This window comes from Heterodontus francisci, chromosome 23 (genome assembly GCF_036365525.1).
Source record: "Heterodontus francisci isolate sHetFra1 chromosome 23, sHetFra1.hap1, whole genome shotgun sequence".
NCBI lineage: Eukaryota > Metazoa > Chordata > Chondrichthyes > Heterodontiformes > Heterodontidae > Heterodontus > Heterodontus francisci.
This window is the reverse complement of record NC_090393.1, coordinates 2,550,072-2,562,253: the sequence shown is the minus strand read 5'-3', so window position 1 is coordinate 2,562,253 and position 12,182 is coordinate 2,550,072. Positions and strand designations below refer to the sequence as shown.

Below are 12,182 nucleotides of genomic sequence, written 5' to 3'. Positions count from 1 at the left end.
GATGTACTGTACATGGATAGGTAAGGGGATGTACTGTACGTTGATAGATAAGGGGATGTACTGTACATGGATCGGTAAGGGGATGTACTGTACATGGATAGGTAAGGGGATGTACTGTACATGGATAAGGGGATGTACTGTACATGGATAGGTAAGGGGATGTACTGTACGTTGATAAGGGTATGTACTGTACGTTGATAGATAAGGGGTATTACTGTACATGGATAGGTAAGGGGATGTACTGTACGTTGATAAGGGGATGTACTGTACATGGATAGGTAAGGGGATGTACTGTACGTTGATAGATAAGGGGATGTACTGTACATGGATAGGTAAGGGGATGTACTGTACATGGATAGGTAAGGGGATGGGATGAGTGAGAGTTTTTTGCTATTCAAGACACCCAAGATTGGAAATAAAATATGTAAATGTCAAGAATCCGTTGTGTCTTCCTCAGGACCATGTGTTTATGACTCCTCACGCCAGCCTTCTTTTTCCTTAGCTTTGTGTTAACTCCTCCTGGAGGAGCTATTCCATTTAGCAGCTGTCAGACTGCCACTCTGGGTGGATCCCAAAGCGTAAGGTAGTGTAGAGGTGAAAGTCCTGGACTTGTAACTCCGAGGTTGTGAGGTCAAATAGTCAGTTGTGAATTTTAATAAACTTGGCAAAATATCCTCCAAACTCACATTGTACTTACTCAGAACATCAGGGCTGAGAAGATAATAGGATGGTTCAGAGTTTAAGTATTATGTTTGAGTCAGTTGATTCAAAGTTTAGGTTTGTTGATGGGCCTGAGTCAGTTTTGTGATGCCTGATGAAAAATTCCAAATTAAACTTTGTGTTGTTATCACATTGCTGTTTGTGGGAGCTTGCTGTGCACAAATTGGCTGCCACGTTTCCTAAAACAGTGACTGCACTTCAAAAAGTATTTAATTGCTGTAAAGCACTTTGAGACGTCTGATGGTCGTGAAAGGCACTGTATAAGTCCAAGTCTTTTTTTTTCAATTATACCTCTGGAACATTTTTGTGTGAACATAAGAGCAGCAGAAGGCCATACGGCCCCTCAAGCCTCTCTCGCCATTCATTTAGATCGTGGCTGATCTGTGTCTCAACCTCATTTACCCACCATTGCTCCATAGCCCTTGATACCCTTACTCAACAAAAATTTATCAACGTAGTGAAGGCAAGTTGAGGTGTGGAGTAGTGAAGGCTAATTGAGGTGTGGAGTAGTGAAGGCTAGTTGAGGTGTGGAGTAGTGAAAGCTAGTTGAGGCAGAAACCCTCAACTCATTCACAAGGAGTCTAGATATGCACCTCAAGTGCTGTAATCTACAGGGCTACGGACCAAATGCTGGAAGGTGGGATTAGAATCGGAGGATTGTTTTTTGGCCGGCACAGGCACGATGGCCCAAGTGGCCTTTTTCTGTGCCTTAAACTTTCTATGATTCTAAGGCTTCATTTTCTCAGCTTGCAACAGGCTATATTGTAAGTTCTTGCGGGCTTTTAAAAATTTAATCTTCTAACTGTTTGTATGTTTTCCCCCATAGTGGGTGTTTTTACCAGACCCAGAGCAGAGGTCCCAGCTAGTCCTTCCGCCTCCAGTTCATGTGGATTATAGAGCTGCCTGCTTCTGCCACCGTAATCTGATTGAAATTGGTTATGTGTGTTCTGTCTGCTTATCAAGTGAGTTTCAGTACAGCTGTTTTTTTTTTAATTGATTGGTCTGTGATTAGTTTTTAATGAATTTCTCTTTTTAATTCAGTATTTTGCAACTTCAGTCCCATCTGCACCACATGCGAGTGAGTATTGTACAAAGTTCAGTTTCTCAATTCTTCTTGAACGTTTGTTCATTATGATTTGATATGATTTGGTGGCACTCTTTTATTTTTGTTTTAAATCCAGGACTGCCTTCAGAATTGCTCTGCCACCTGTACTGAAAACCAAGAAGAAGAAGCCAAAACTCCCGACACTGAACTACTTAACGAGTTGACATCAGTGAACAGGAATCATTCAGTGAGCCCTTACTCCATTGGAATCTCTCCTCTTTTACCTGCCTCAGGTGTTCACTGGAATCAGTGCAATAATCCAGATATTGGTGATAACATTCCCACGTATTACTTCTGCAGCCGATATAATGGCACGAGGAGTTCAGACTGGGACAGTGTTAAACTCTTTATATATTGTGGTTGAAATATTCACAGACTTGGAAACATTTCTTTTGACAAGTTTCTTTGACTGATTTGTTGTGTCTCTTTTTGTAAATGCTCATGTTGGTTAGAGAATAAACACATGGTACAGAAAGCACTCTGAAAAAGGTGTACTGGAATCAGAAATCATAGAATGGTTACAGCACAGAAGGAGGCCATTCGGCCTGTCGTGTCTGTGCCAGCTCTCTGCAAGAGCAATTCACCTAGTCCAACTCTCCTGCCTTTTCCCCGTAGCCCTGCAAATCTTTTCTCTTCAGATGGTTATCCAGTTCTTTTTTGAAGGCCTTGATCGAATCTGCCTCCACCACACTCAGGCAGCGTGTTCCAGATCTTAACCACTCACCGCATAAAAAAGTTTTTCCTCATGATGTTGTTGCTTCTTTTGCCAATCACCTTAAATCGGTGTCCTCTGGTTCGGGATCCTTCCACCAATGGTAACATTTTCTCTCTATCTGCTCTGTCCAGACCTCTCATGATTCTGAACACCTCTATCAAATCTTCTTTCAACCTTCTCTCTAAGGAGAACAGGCCCAGCTTCTCCTACCTATCCACGTAACTGAAGTTCCTCATCCCTGGAACCATTCTCGTGAATCTTTTCTGCACCCTCTCTAATGCCTTCACATCCTTCCAAGAGTGTGGTGCCAGAACTGGACACAATACTCCAGTTGAGGCCGAACCAGTGTTTTATACAAGTTTATCATAACTTCCTTGCTTTTGTACTCTATGCCCCTATTTATAAAGCCCAGGATCCCAAATGCTTTAGTAACCATTTTCTCAACCTGCCCTGCAACCTTCAATGATTTGTGCACATGTACCCCCAGGTATCTCTGCTCCTGCACCCCCTTTAGAATTGTATCCTTTATTTTATATTGCTTTTCCTTGTTCTTCCTACCAAAATGAATCACTTCACATTTTTCTGCATTAAATTTCATCTGCCATGTGTCCACCCTTTTCACCAGCCTGTCTATGTCCTCATGAAGTTTATCGCTATCCTGCTCACAGTTCACAATACTTCCAAGTTTTGTGTCATCTGCAAATTTTAAAATTGTTCCCTGTTTCAGCTCCTTTCTCAGTTTGGTTTTAGATTTTCCCCCTGTGCTACACAGCTGAGAGGGAGCAGGGATCTCACTCTCAGAAGCCTGCTGAGCATATTCTTCTTTGAGCTGCTAAGTGACTAGAGATCCTCTCCCTGTCCAGCTGAAACCAGCACAGTGAGGTGAGGGCAATTGAAACTGGTTCCATTTGTTTCCTTTTGGGAAACTTCTGCCCCTCCTGTTGGGATCTGAAGAGAGAGAATTCTCATCAGCCAAGTGGATTTTATTAATAAAGTTCTGGATCCAGGTGCTAAGTGTTGTTCCATTTAATGGGTGATTGTTTGACAGCCATAATTCACCATTCATGAGGTGTAGTACCACAGGTGGGAGGAGAGGAGACAATGTGTGAATAACCCTCTGCACACCTCCTCCTCTGACCCAGGGAATGCTGTCTGACACAGGAAGAGGGAGGAAAACACGAGGAAAGAGATTAACTCTGCTGATTTTCAGAAAATTGTTTTAGACAGAATTGGGAATGTCTGCCTCTCACCAAGCTCCTTGAGCACAGAAAGAAAGGACAGATCAGGAATCAAACTGAACAGGTGCAGAAAGAAACTAGTTCTAAACTTCCAGTAAAGCTACGTTACCTGGTTATTTATTAAACAAACATGGAGTTCATCATGTGACTTTAGTCTCCAGTGGTGAATACTGCTGGATTAGCCCAGATCTTCGATCAGTGTTTGTCCAGTAGAAACCACTTGCTACAGATACTGTTTTTCCCCCATGCACTAATTTTAGTAGAAAAGGTCTTACAATAGGCTAAATGTACTTGTGTATTTATTTAACAAACATTTCACACCATTCAGTAACCATTTTACCAACAAATGCACAAAAAGGTTACAGTTCACTTTAATTTACAACATGAGTACGAGTGAGATCAAAAGCCCAATGATGCTGTCTATTACTCATTTTTATTTATGAATCAGAAATGTAGTTAGTCACATCTGGCTTCCCTATTAGCCATGTGTGGCTAGTGGATAATGTATTGAACAACACTGCCTTAGTGTCACAGAAACAGAGCCCAGATATTGCGTCCTGTGCACTTTATTAACCCTTTGGATTTCTGCACTAAAATCAGAAATGTGAGAAGCCAACAACTTTCAGCTTATTCCCAAATTATCATTTTCTTTTTGTGCTTTTACATGAAGTAAAAATGGAACATGTTTTCCTCCAAAAAAAAGTCCTCTAGTATTTTGTGTTAAAGATCAAAATCAGAGATGGCAAACCGGAGATCTGGGAGAGAACTTGCTCTTTTCAGAAGCTTTTTATGTGAGCAGGTGCATATGTTCTTGGGCACTGTTGTAGTAAAGTGGGCATGTGATACCTGAAATAAAAATGAATGAGTTTTCATTCTGGGTTATTCAGTTCTGGACAGAGTACAACTTTCCAGAGCAATGTGCTTTGCATTTCACAAAATCATCTTAATAGGAACAGGAGTAGGCCATTCAGCCCATCGAGCCTGCTCTGCCATTCAGTACAATCATGGCTGATCTTCCACTTCATTGCCTTTTCCCCACACTATCCCCATATCCCCTTATGTCATTTGTATTTAGAAATGTCGATCTCTGCTTTAAACATACTCAATGACTGAGCTTCCACACCCCTCTGGGGGAGAGAATATCAAAGATTCACAACCCTCTGAGTAAAGAAATTTCTCCTCATCTCTGTCCTGAGTGGCTTCCCCCTTATTTTGAAATTATGTCCCCTGGTTCTAGACTCCCCAACCAGGGGAAACATCTTAGCTGCATCTACCCTGTCTATCCCTTTAAATATTTTGTAGGTTTCAATGAGATCACCTCTCATTCTTCAAAACTCTGGAGAATACAGGCCCAGTTTCCCCAATCTCTCTTCAAAGGACAGTCCCGCCATCCCAAGAACAAGTCTGCTGAACCTTCATTGCACTCCCTCTATGGCAATAATATCCTTCCTAAGGTAAGGGGACCAAAACTGCACACAGTACTCCAGGTGAGGTCTAACTAAGGTTCTATACAATTGAAGCAAGACTTCACTACTCCTGTACTCAAATCCTCTTGCGATAAAGGCTAACATACCATTAGCCTTCTTAATTGCTTGCTGCACCTGCATGTTAGCTTTCAGTGATTTATTGACAAGAACACCCAGGTCCCTTTGTACATCTACACTTTCTAATCTCTTACCATTTAAGAAATACTCTGCACATCTGTTCCTCCTACCAAAGTGAATAACCTCACATCTTTCCACGTTATATTCCATCTGCCACGTTCTTACCCACTCACCAAGTCTTCCCAAATCTCGTTGAAGCGGCTTTGCATCTTCCTCACAACACACATTCCCACCTAGTTTTGTTTCATCAGCGAACTTGGAAATACTACATTTGGTCCCCACATCCAAATCATTGATATATATTGTGAACAGCTGGGGCCCAAGCACTGATCCCTGTCGTACCCCACTAGTCACAGCCTGCCAATGCGAGAATGACCCGTTTATTCCTAATCTCTGTTTTCTGCCTGTTAACCAAACCTTAATTCATGCCAGTATATTACCTCCTATCCCATGTGCTTTAATTTTGCTAACCAACCTCCTGTGGGGGACTTTTATCAAAGGTCTTCTGAAAATCCAAGTATACCACGTCCATCAATTCCCCTTTATCAATTCTGTTAGTAACATCCTCAAAAAACTCCAACGGTTTCATCAAACATGATTTCCCATTCATAAATCCATGTTGACTAGAGCATGGCTACCCAACCCGAACCTGACCGGGTCCAATGACGTGTCAGGTTCAGGTTCGGGTTGGATCGCTCTTCCGGGTCCGGCAATCGGGGTCGGGTCGGGTCGGGTCAGGCCGTGTCGGACACAGTGACAGCCAGGACGTCAAGGCGGGAAACATTCCGCACTAGCCTGCAGTGAGCGATTCCATCCAAGGTAGAGTACAACCTCTTTAATCAACTTTATTCCGGCGGTCGGGTTGGGCACGGGAAAAAATCAAAGGAGTTGGGCTGGGTTGGGCTCAGGTGGGATGTGGTTCTGTTGGGCTCGGGTCAGGTTTCATTTTCAGACCCGAGCAGGCCTTTAATGTTAACTATGCCCAATCAGATCATTATTATCCAAGTGTCCGTTTATCACATCCTTTAGAATAGATTCCAACATTTTCCCAACAACTGATGTAAGACTAACAGGTCTGTAATTCCCCGTTTTCTCTCTCCCTCCCTTCTTAAGTAGTGGGGTGATATTTGCGACCTTCCAATCTGCAGGAACTGCTCCAGAATCTATAGAATTTTGGAAGATGATCACCAATGGATCCACTATCTCCATAGCTACCTCTCAACATTCTGGGATGTAGAATATCAGGTCCTGGGGACTTATCAACCTTCAGTCCCATTAATTTCTCCAATACAACCTTCTTACTAATACTAATTTCCTTCAATTCCTCATTTTCCCTAATCCCTTGGATCGCTAATTCTGGGAGATTTCTTGTATCTTCCTCAGTGAAGACAGACACAAAGTAATCATTTCGCTTCTCTGCCATTTTTCTATTCCCCATTATAAATTCTCCTGACTCTGCCTGTAATGGACCCACATTTGGCTTAGCCAAATGTTTCCTTTTTACGTACCTATAGAAGCTTTTACAATCCATTTTTATATTTTTTGCTAGCTTACATTCATATTCTATTCTCCCTTTATCAGTTTCTTCATCCTCCTTTGCTGTATTTTAAAATCCTCCCAATCCTCAGGTTTACGACTATTTTTAGCAACTTTATAAGCCTTTTCTTTTAATCTTATAAAATCCTTAACCTACTTTGTTATTTACGGTTGACTGCCTTTACTTTTGGGGTTTTTGTGCCTTGAAGGAATGTACAGTTGCTGTAAACTATGTAATATTTCTTTAAAGACTATCCATTGCCTATTTACTTAAAGTCTCAATTTTTTTTGTTCTGATTGATAGTGATTGTAGTTGGCTGTGAGCTATCAGTCTGAAATATGTAGCTGCTTTTTCCCATTCTTGATGACCTCAGCAACTAGGGATGGGCAATAAATGCTGGCCTTGCCATGACGCCTATATCCAGACAATGAATAAAATAAAAAATAAAACCTCATATAATTTCAGGTACTGCTCCTTTGGATCTGTGGAATTTGGAATCTTGGCAAGCCCAGTATTTTAATCTGCACTGAGGCTGTTCCTGTTGTTTAACTGTAAAGTGCCCAAGAGAAACGTGAACTATGTGTTTAAATCCGCCGGCTACTGAAGAAACTGTTGAATGGGCACCAGCTATTTGCAAAATAATGGAGGGGTTGCAGTTCCACAGCTGTTAGCTAGTTACAAAATCCTCTGAAATGGTTACTCTCCTAACTGGGGGAGGGTTTGGAGCTGGAAGAGAAAAGCCAGATCAAGCGAAAAGGCAGGAGTGAAAAATAACTTTGCAAAGCCGCTTGAAGCTACAATACCAGTTTCTAGTTAGATTTACACTTACCTTTAAGAATTTGGCTTTGTTGTTGGCAACCTCTGACTTGACATCAGATGGGCACTTAATAAGATGCTCTGTCCTTGTGCCTTTACTTCCAGTGGGAGCAGAGATGTTTACACTGGAGTAAGTTGCCCTTAGGGGTTTTTTGGGAGGGCAATGTGAGTGTGGAGGGGAAGCCCATCTGTTGACTCTGGGAGCCAGTTTTCTTTTCATTAGTAGAGCGAAATGCTGCCTTTCTTCATTGAGTTGCCTCATTTTGGTTAGTTTTTGGTATTCCAGCCTCCTTAAATTCTAAAATGGAAACCAAATTATCAAATTACTGAACTAACTTTCTTTGAGGGAACACTCAGCAGGTCTGGCAGCATCTGTGGAGAGAGAAGCAGAGTGACCCTTCTTCAGAACTGGCAAATATTGGAAATGTAAAAGGTTATAAGCAAGTAAAGTGGGGGTGGGGCAAGAGATAACAAAGGAGAAGGTGTAGATAGGACAAGGTCACAGAATAGCTGACCAGAAGGTCATGGAGCAAAGATATGTTAATGGTGTGTTGAAAGACAAAGCATTAGTACATAAAGGGTGTAAACGGACTGAAAATTGAACAGCCGCAAGTACAAACATGAAAAAAAAAACAATGGGTAAGCAAACTGAACAAACTAAGATGAAATACAATAAACACAAAAAAATATATATATATAAAAAAGGAAAAAGAAAAAAATAACTAAAAATAAAAGTAAAATGGGGGGCCGTCATGCTCTGAAATTATTGAACTCAATGTTCAGTCTGGCAGGTTGTAGTGTGCCTAATCGGTAAATGAGATGCTGTTCCTCGAGCTTGCATTGATGTTCACTGGAACACTGCAGCAATCCCAGGACAGAGATGTGAGCATGAGAGCAGGGGGGAGTGTTGAAATGGCAAGCAACCGGGAGCTCAGGGTCCTGCTTGCGGACTGAGCGGAGGTGTTCCGCAATGCGGTCACCCAGTCTGCGTTTGGTCTCCCCAATGTAGAGGAGACCATAGTGTGAGCAGCGAATACAGTATACTACATTGAAAGAAGTACAAGTAAATTGCTGCTTCACCTGAAAGAAGTGTTTGGGGCCTGGGATAGTGAGGAGAGAGGAGGTAAATGGGCAGGTATTACACCTCCTGCGATTGCAGGGGAAGGTGCTGTGGGAAGGGGATGAGATGGTGGGGGTAATGGAGGAGTGGACCAGGGTGTCACGGAGGGAACGATCCCTTCGGAATGGTGACAGGGGAAGGGAGGGGAAGATGCGTTTGGTAGTGGCATCACACTGGAGGTGGCGGAAACGGCGGAGGATGATCCTTTGGATATGGAGGCTGATGGGGTGGAAAGTGAGGACAAGGGGAATCCTGTTACAGTTCTGGGAGGGAGGGGAAGGGGTGAGGGTAGAGGTGTGGGAAATGGGCCGGACACGGTTGAGGGCCCTGTCAACCACAGTGGGGGGGAATCCTCGGTTGAGGAAAAAGGAAGACATATCAGAAGCGCTGTCATGGAAGGTAGCATCATCAGAGCAGATCATCTGAAGATCATCCCAGAACCTTGACAGGGTTCCCCTTGTCCTCACTTTCCACCCCATCAGCCTCCATATCCAAAGGATCATCCTCCGCCATTTCTGCCACCTCCAGCGTGATGTCACTACCAAACGCATCTTCCCCTCCCTTCCCCTGTCAGCATTCCGAAGGGATCGGGCCCTCCGTGACACTCTGGTCCACTCCTCTATTACCCCCACCACCTAATCCCCTTCCCACGGCACCTTCCCCTGCAATCGCAGGAGGTGTAATACCTGCCCATTTACCTCCTCTCTCCTCACTATCCCAGGCCCCAAACACTTCTTTCAGGTGAAGCAGCGATTTACTTGTACTTCTTTCAATGTAGTTTACTGTATGCGCTGCTCACAATGTGGTCTCCTCTACATTGGGGAGACCAAATGCAGACTGGGTGACCGCATTGCGGAACACCTCCGCTCAGTCTGCAAGCAGGACCCCGAGCTCCCGGTTGCTTGCCATTTCAACACTGCCCCCTGCTCTCATGCTCACATCTCTGTCCTGGGATTGCTGCAGTGTTCCAGTGAACATCAACGCAAGCTCGAGGAACAGCATCTCATTTACCGAATAGGTACACGACAGCCTGCCGGTCTGAACGTTGAGTTCAATAATTTCAGAGCATGACGGGCCCCCCATTTTACTTTTATTTTCAGTTATTTTTTTCTTTTTTTTATATATATATTTTTTGTGTTTATTTTATTTTATTTCATCTTAGATTGTTCAGTTTGCTTACCCATTGTTTTTTTTTCATGTTTGTACTTGCGACTGTTCAATTTTCAGTCCGTTAACACCCTATCTGTACTAATGCTTTGTCTTTCAACACACCATTAACATATTGTTTGCCTTTGCTCCATGACCTTCTGGTCAGCTATTCTATGACCTTGTCCTATCTACACCTTCTCCTTTGTTATCTCTTGCCCCACCCCCACTTTACTTGCTTATAACCTTTTACATTTCTAATATTTTCCAGTTCTGCTGAAGGTCACTGACCTGAAACGTTAACTCTGCTTCTCTCTCCACAGATGCTGCCAGACCTGCTGAGTATTTCCAGCATTTCTTGTTTTTATTTCAGATTTCTAGCATCCGCAGTATTTTGCTTTTAACTTTCTTTGAGGTTGTGTTTCAGACTCTAGACTCGATTACTCCATTGATCTCCTCACTATCCTCCCATTCTCCACCCTCCATGAAATTCAGTTTGTCCAAAACTCTGCTATCCCACATTGCTTGATCATCATTACTAGTCTTGTTGACCTACCTTGGCTCCCAGTCTCCCAATGCTTCAAATGCAAAATTCTTGTCTTTTAAATCTCCCATGATATCATCCCCTATCATCTAACTCTACAATCCTTGCCTACCCACCAAACTCTCCATTCCTCTGACTTACCTGTTGCACATTCTCCTTCACTTCACCTAAACCACCCACCCCCACCACCCCCCCCCCCCCCACCCCCACCCCCCAATCCTCTCTCCTCTTAACCCACCTCTTTATCCTCTAAAATAAAAGCAAAATACTGCAGATGCTGGAAATCTGAAATCTTATTATCTTTATTCTCTAAAGCTCTTCTATGGCTATTCAGCTGGAATTAAAAGATCCTGTAGCACTATTTGAAGAGCAGGAAAACATTCCTCACTCACTCACCCAAAACAAACACTACCAAATTAACTGCTCATTTATGTTATTTGTTAGCACAATCTTGTAATTTTTTAAATATTTGACTGAGAAAAGTGACCTCACATCAACAGTAATTCTTTGGAATCAGTTGGAAAGTGCTTTGTGATGTCCTGAGGATAAGTTACTATATAAATGAAAGTTCTTTCTTACCTGCCCTCCAAAAGTGGTGTGGGTATAGAAGGTATAAAACCAAAACAGAAAACACTGCACAAGTTCAGCAGCTGAGTCAACATCTGTTAGTGAAAGGACACTAAAAGGAAACAGACAAATAAACCCTTGTATTTATATAGCGCCTTTCACAACTACAGGATGTTCCAAAGTGCTTTACAGCCAATGAAGTACTTTTGAAGTGCAGTCACTGTTGTAATGTAGGAAACACAGCAGCCAATCTGTGGACAGCAAGATCCCACAAACAGTAATGTGAAAATGACCAAATAATCTGTTATAGTGATATTGGTTTAGGGATAAATATTGGCATGACACCAGGATAACTCTTCTTTTCTTTGAAATAGTGTCATGGCACCTTTTACATCCAACTGCGAAGACATACGGGGTCTCAGTTTAACATCTCATCTGAAAGACAGCACCTCAGTACTGCACTAGAAGTGTCAGTATAAATTATGCACTCATGTCTCTCCTGACTGAGGCGAGATTGCTAACACTGAGCCACAACAAACAACTTAAAGATCAACATTCAAGACCAACACCAAGGACTCCTCCCCCAACATAATTTATACTCTGATTAGAGATAAGTAAGTTTTAAGAACTCCCAATTTACAGTTACAGAGTTAGCAACACTCTTTAGTAAAACTGTTCCTGCAAATCTGGCAGATAGGTAAGAATTATTGGTATTTATACTGACATAAACTACAGGAAACAATCAAATGTACCTCCAGCAGGGCTCTCTGGTCCTTAATAAACTGGTTATGAACAGACTGGGGTGCTGCCATCATATCAGCAACACAAAGAGAATAGACTGGATCGTTTTTGCTTAAGAAGGACAAAGACAGTCGAATGCTGGTTTCTAAATCATTTGCCATCCTCGGAACAAAACCCAAAGTACGTTTCAACTCACGATCCATGGGTACAAAATATGTTGTATCATCCAAAAAGGCAGGAAGCAGGGCAAGACTTTAGACAGACTGAAATACTGATTCAGTGGGATGGCAGCAGAATTTATCAGCAGGAAAGCAGTCAGTTAAAAAGGT

At 42.5% G+C, this 12,182-nt stretch overlaps 2 protein-coding genes across 5 annotated transcripts in view; one reads left to right on the top strand and one right to left on the bottom strand.

Moving 5' to 3' along the window:
- The window catches only part of gtf2h3 (general transcription factor IIH, polypeptide 3), a 27,344-nt gene extending 22,722 nt beyond the window's left edge, over positions 1 to 4,622 (top strand). For 3 of the 4 annotated variants that reach the window (XM_068054508.1, XM_068054510.1, XM_068054509.1), the window contains 3 exons: positions 1,547 to 1,682; positions 1,762 to 1,798; positions 1,902 to 4,622. In XM_068054508.1, coding sequence (XP_067910609.1) covers positions 1,547 to 1,682; positions 1,762 to 1,798; positions 1,902 to 1,989 — 261 coding nt within the window. In that variant the 3' untranslated portion in view covers positions 1,990 to 4,622. The remainder of the gene's footprint in view (positions 1 to 1,546; positions 1,683 to 1,761; positions 1,799 to 1,901) is intronic. The other variant, XM_068054507.1, reaches the window with a different exon arrangement.
- LOC137382524 (uncharacterized) lies at positions 4,061 to 12,182 on the bottom strand. The gene is made up of 3 exons (XM_068054513.1): positions 11,865 to 12,182; positions 7,749 to 8,033; positions 4,061 to 4,624 (listed from the first exon to the last, which is right to left on the bottom strand). The coding sequence occupies exons 1-3, from the start codon at positions 12,054 to 12,056 to the stop codon at positions 4,499 to 4,501; spliced, it is 603 nt and encodes a 200-aa protein (XP_067910614.1). The 5' UTR covers positions 12,057 to 12,182; the 3' UTR covers positions 4,061 to 4,498.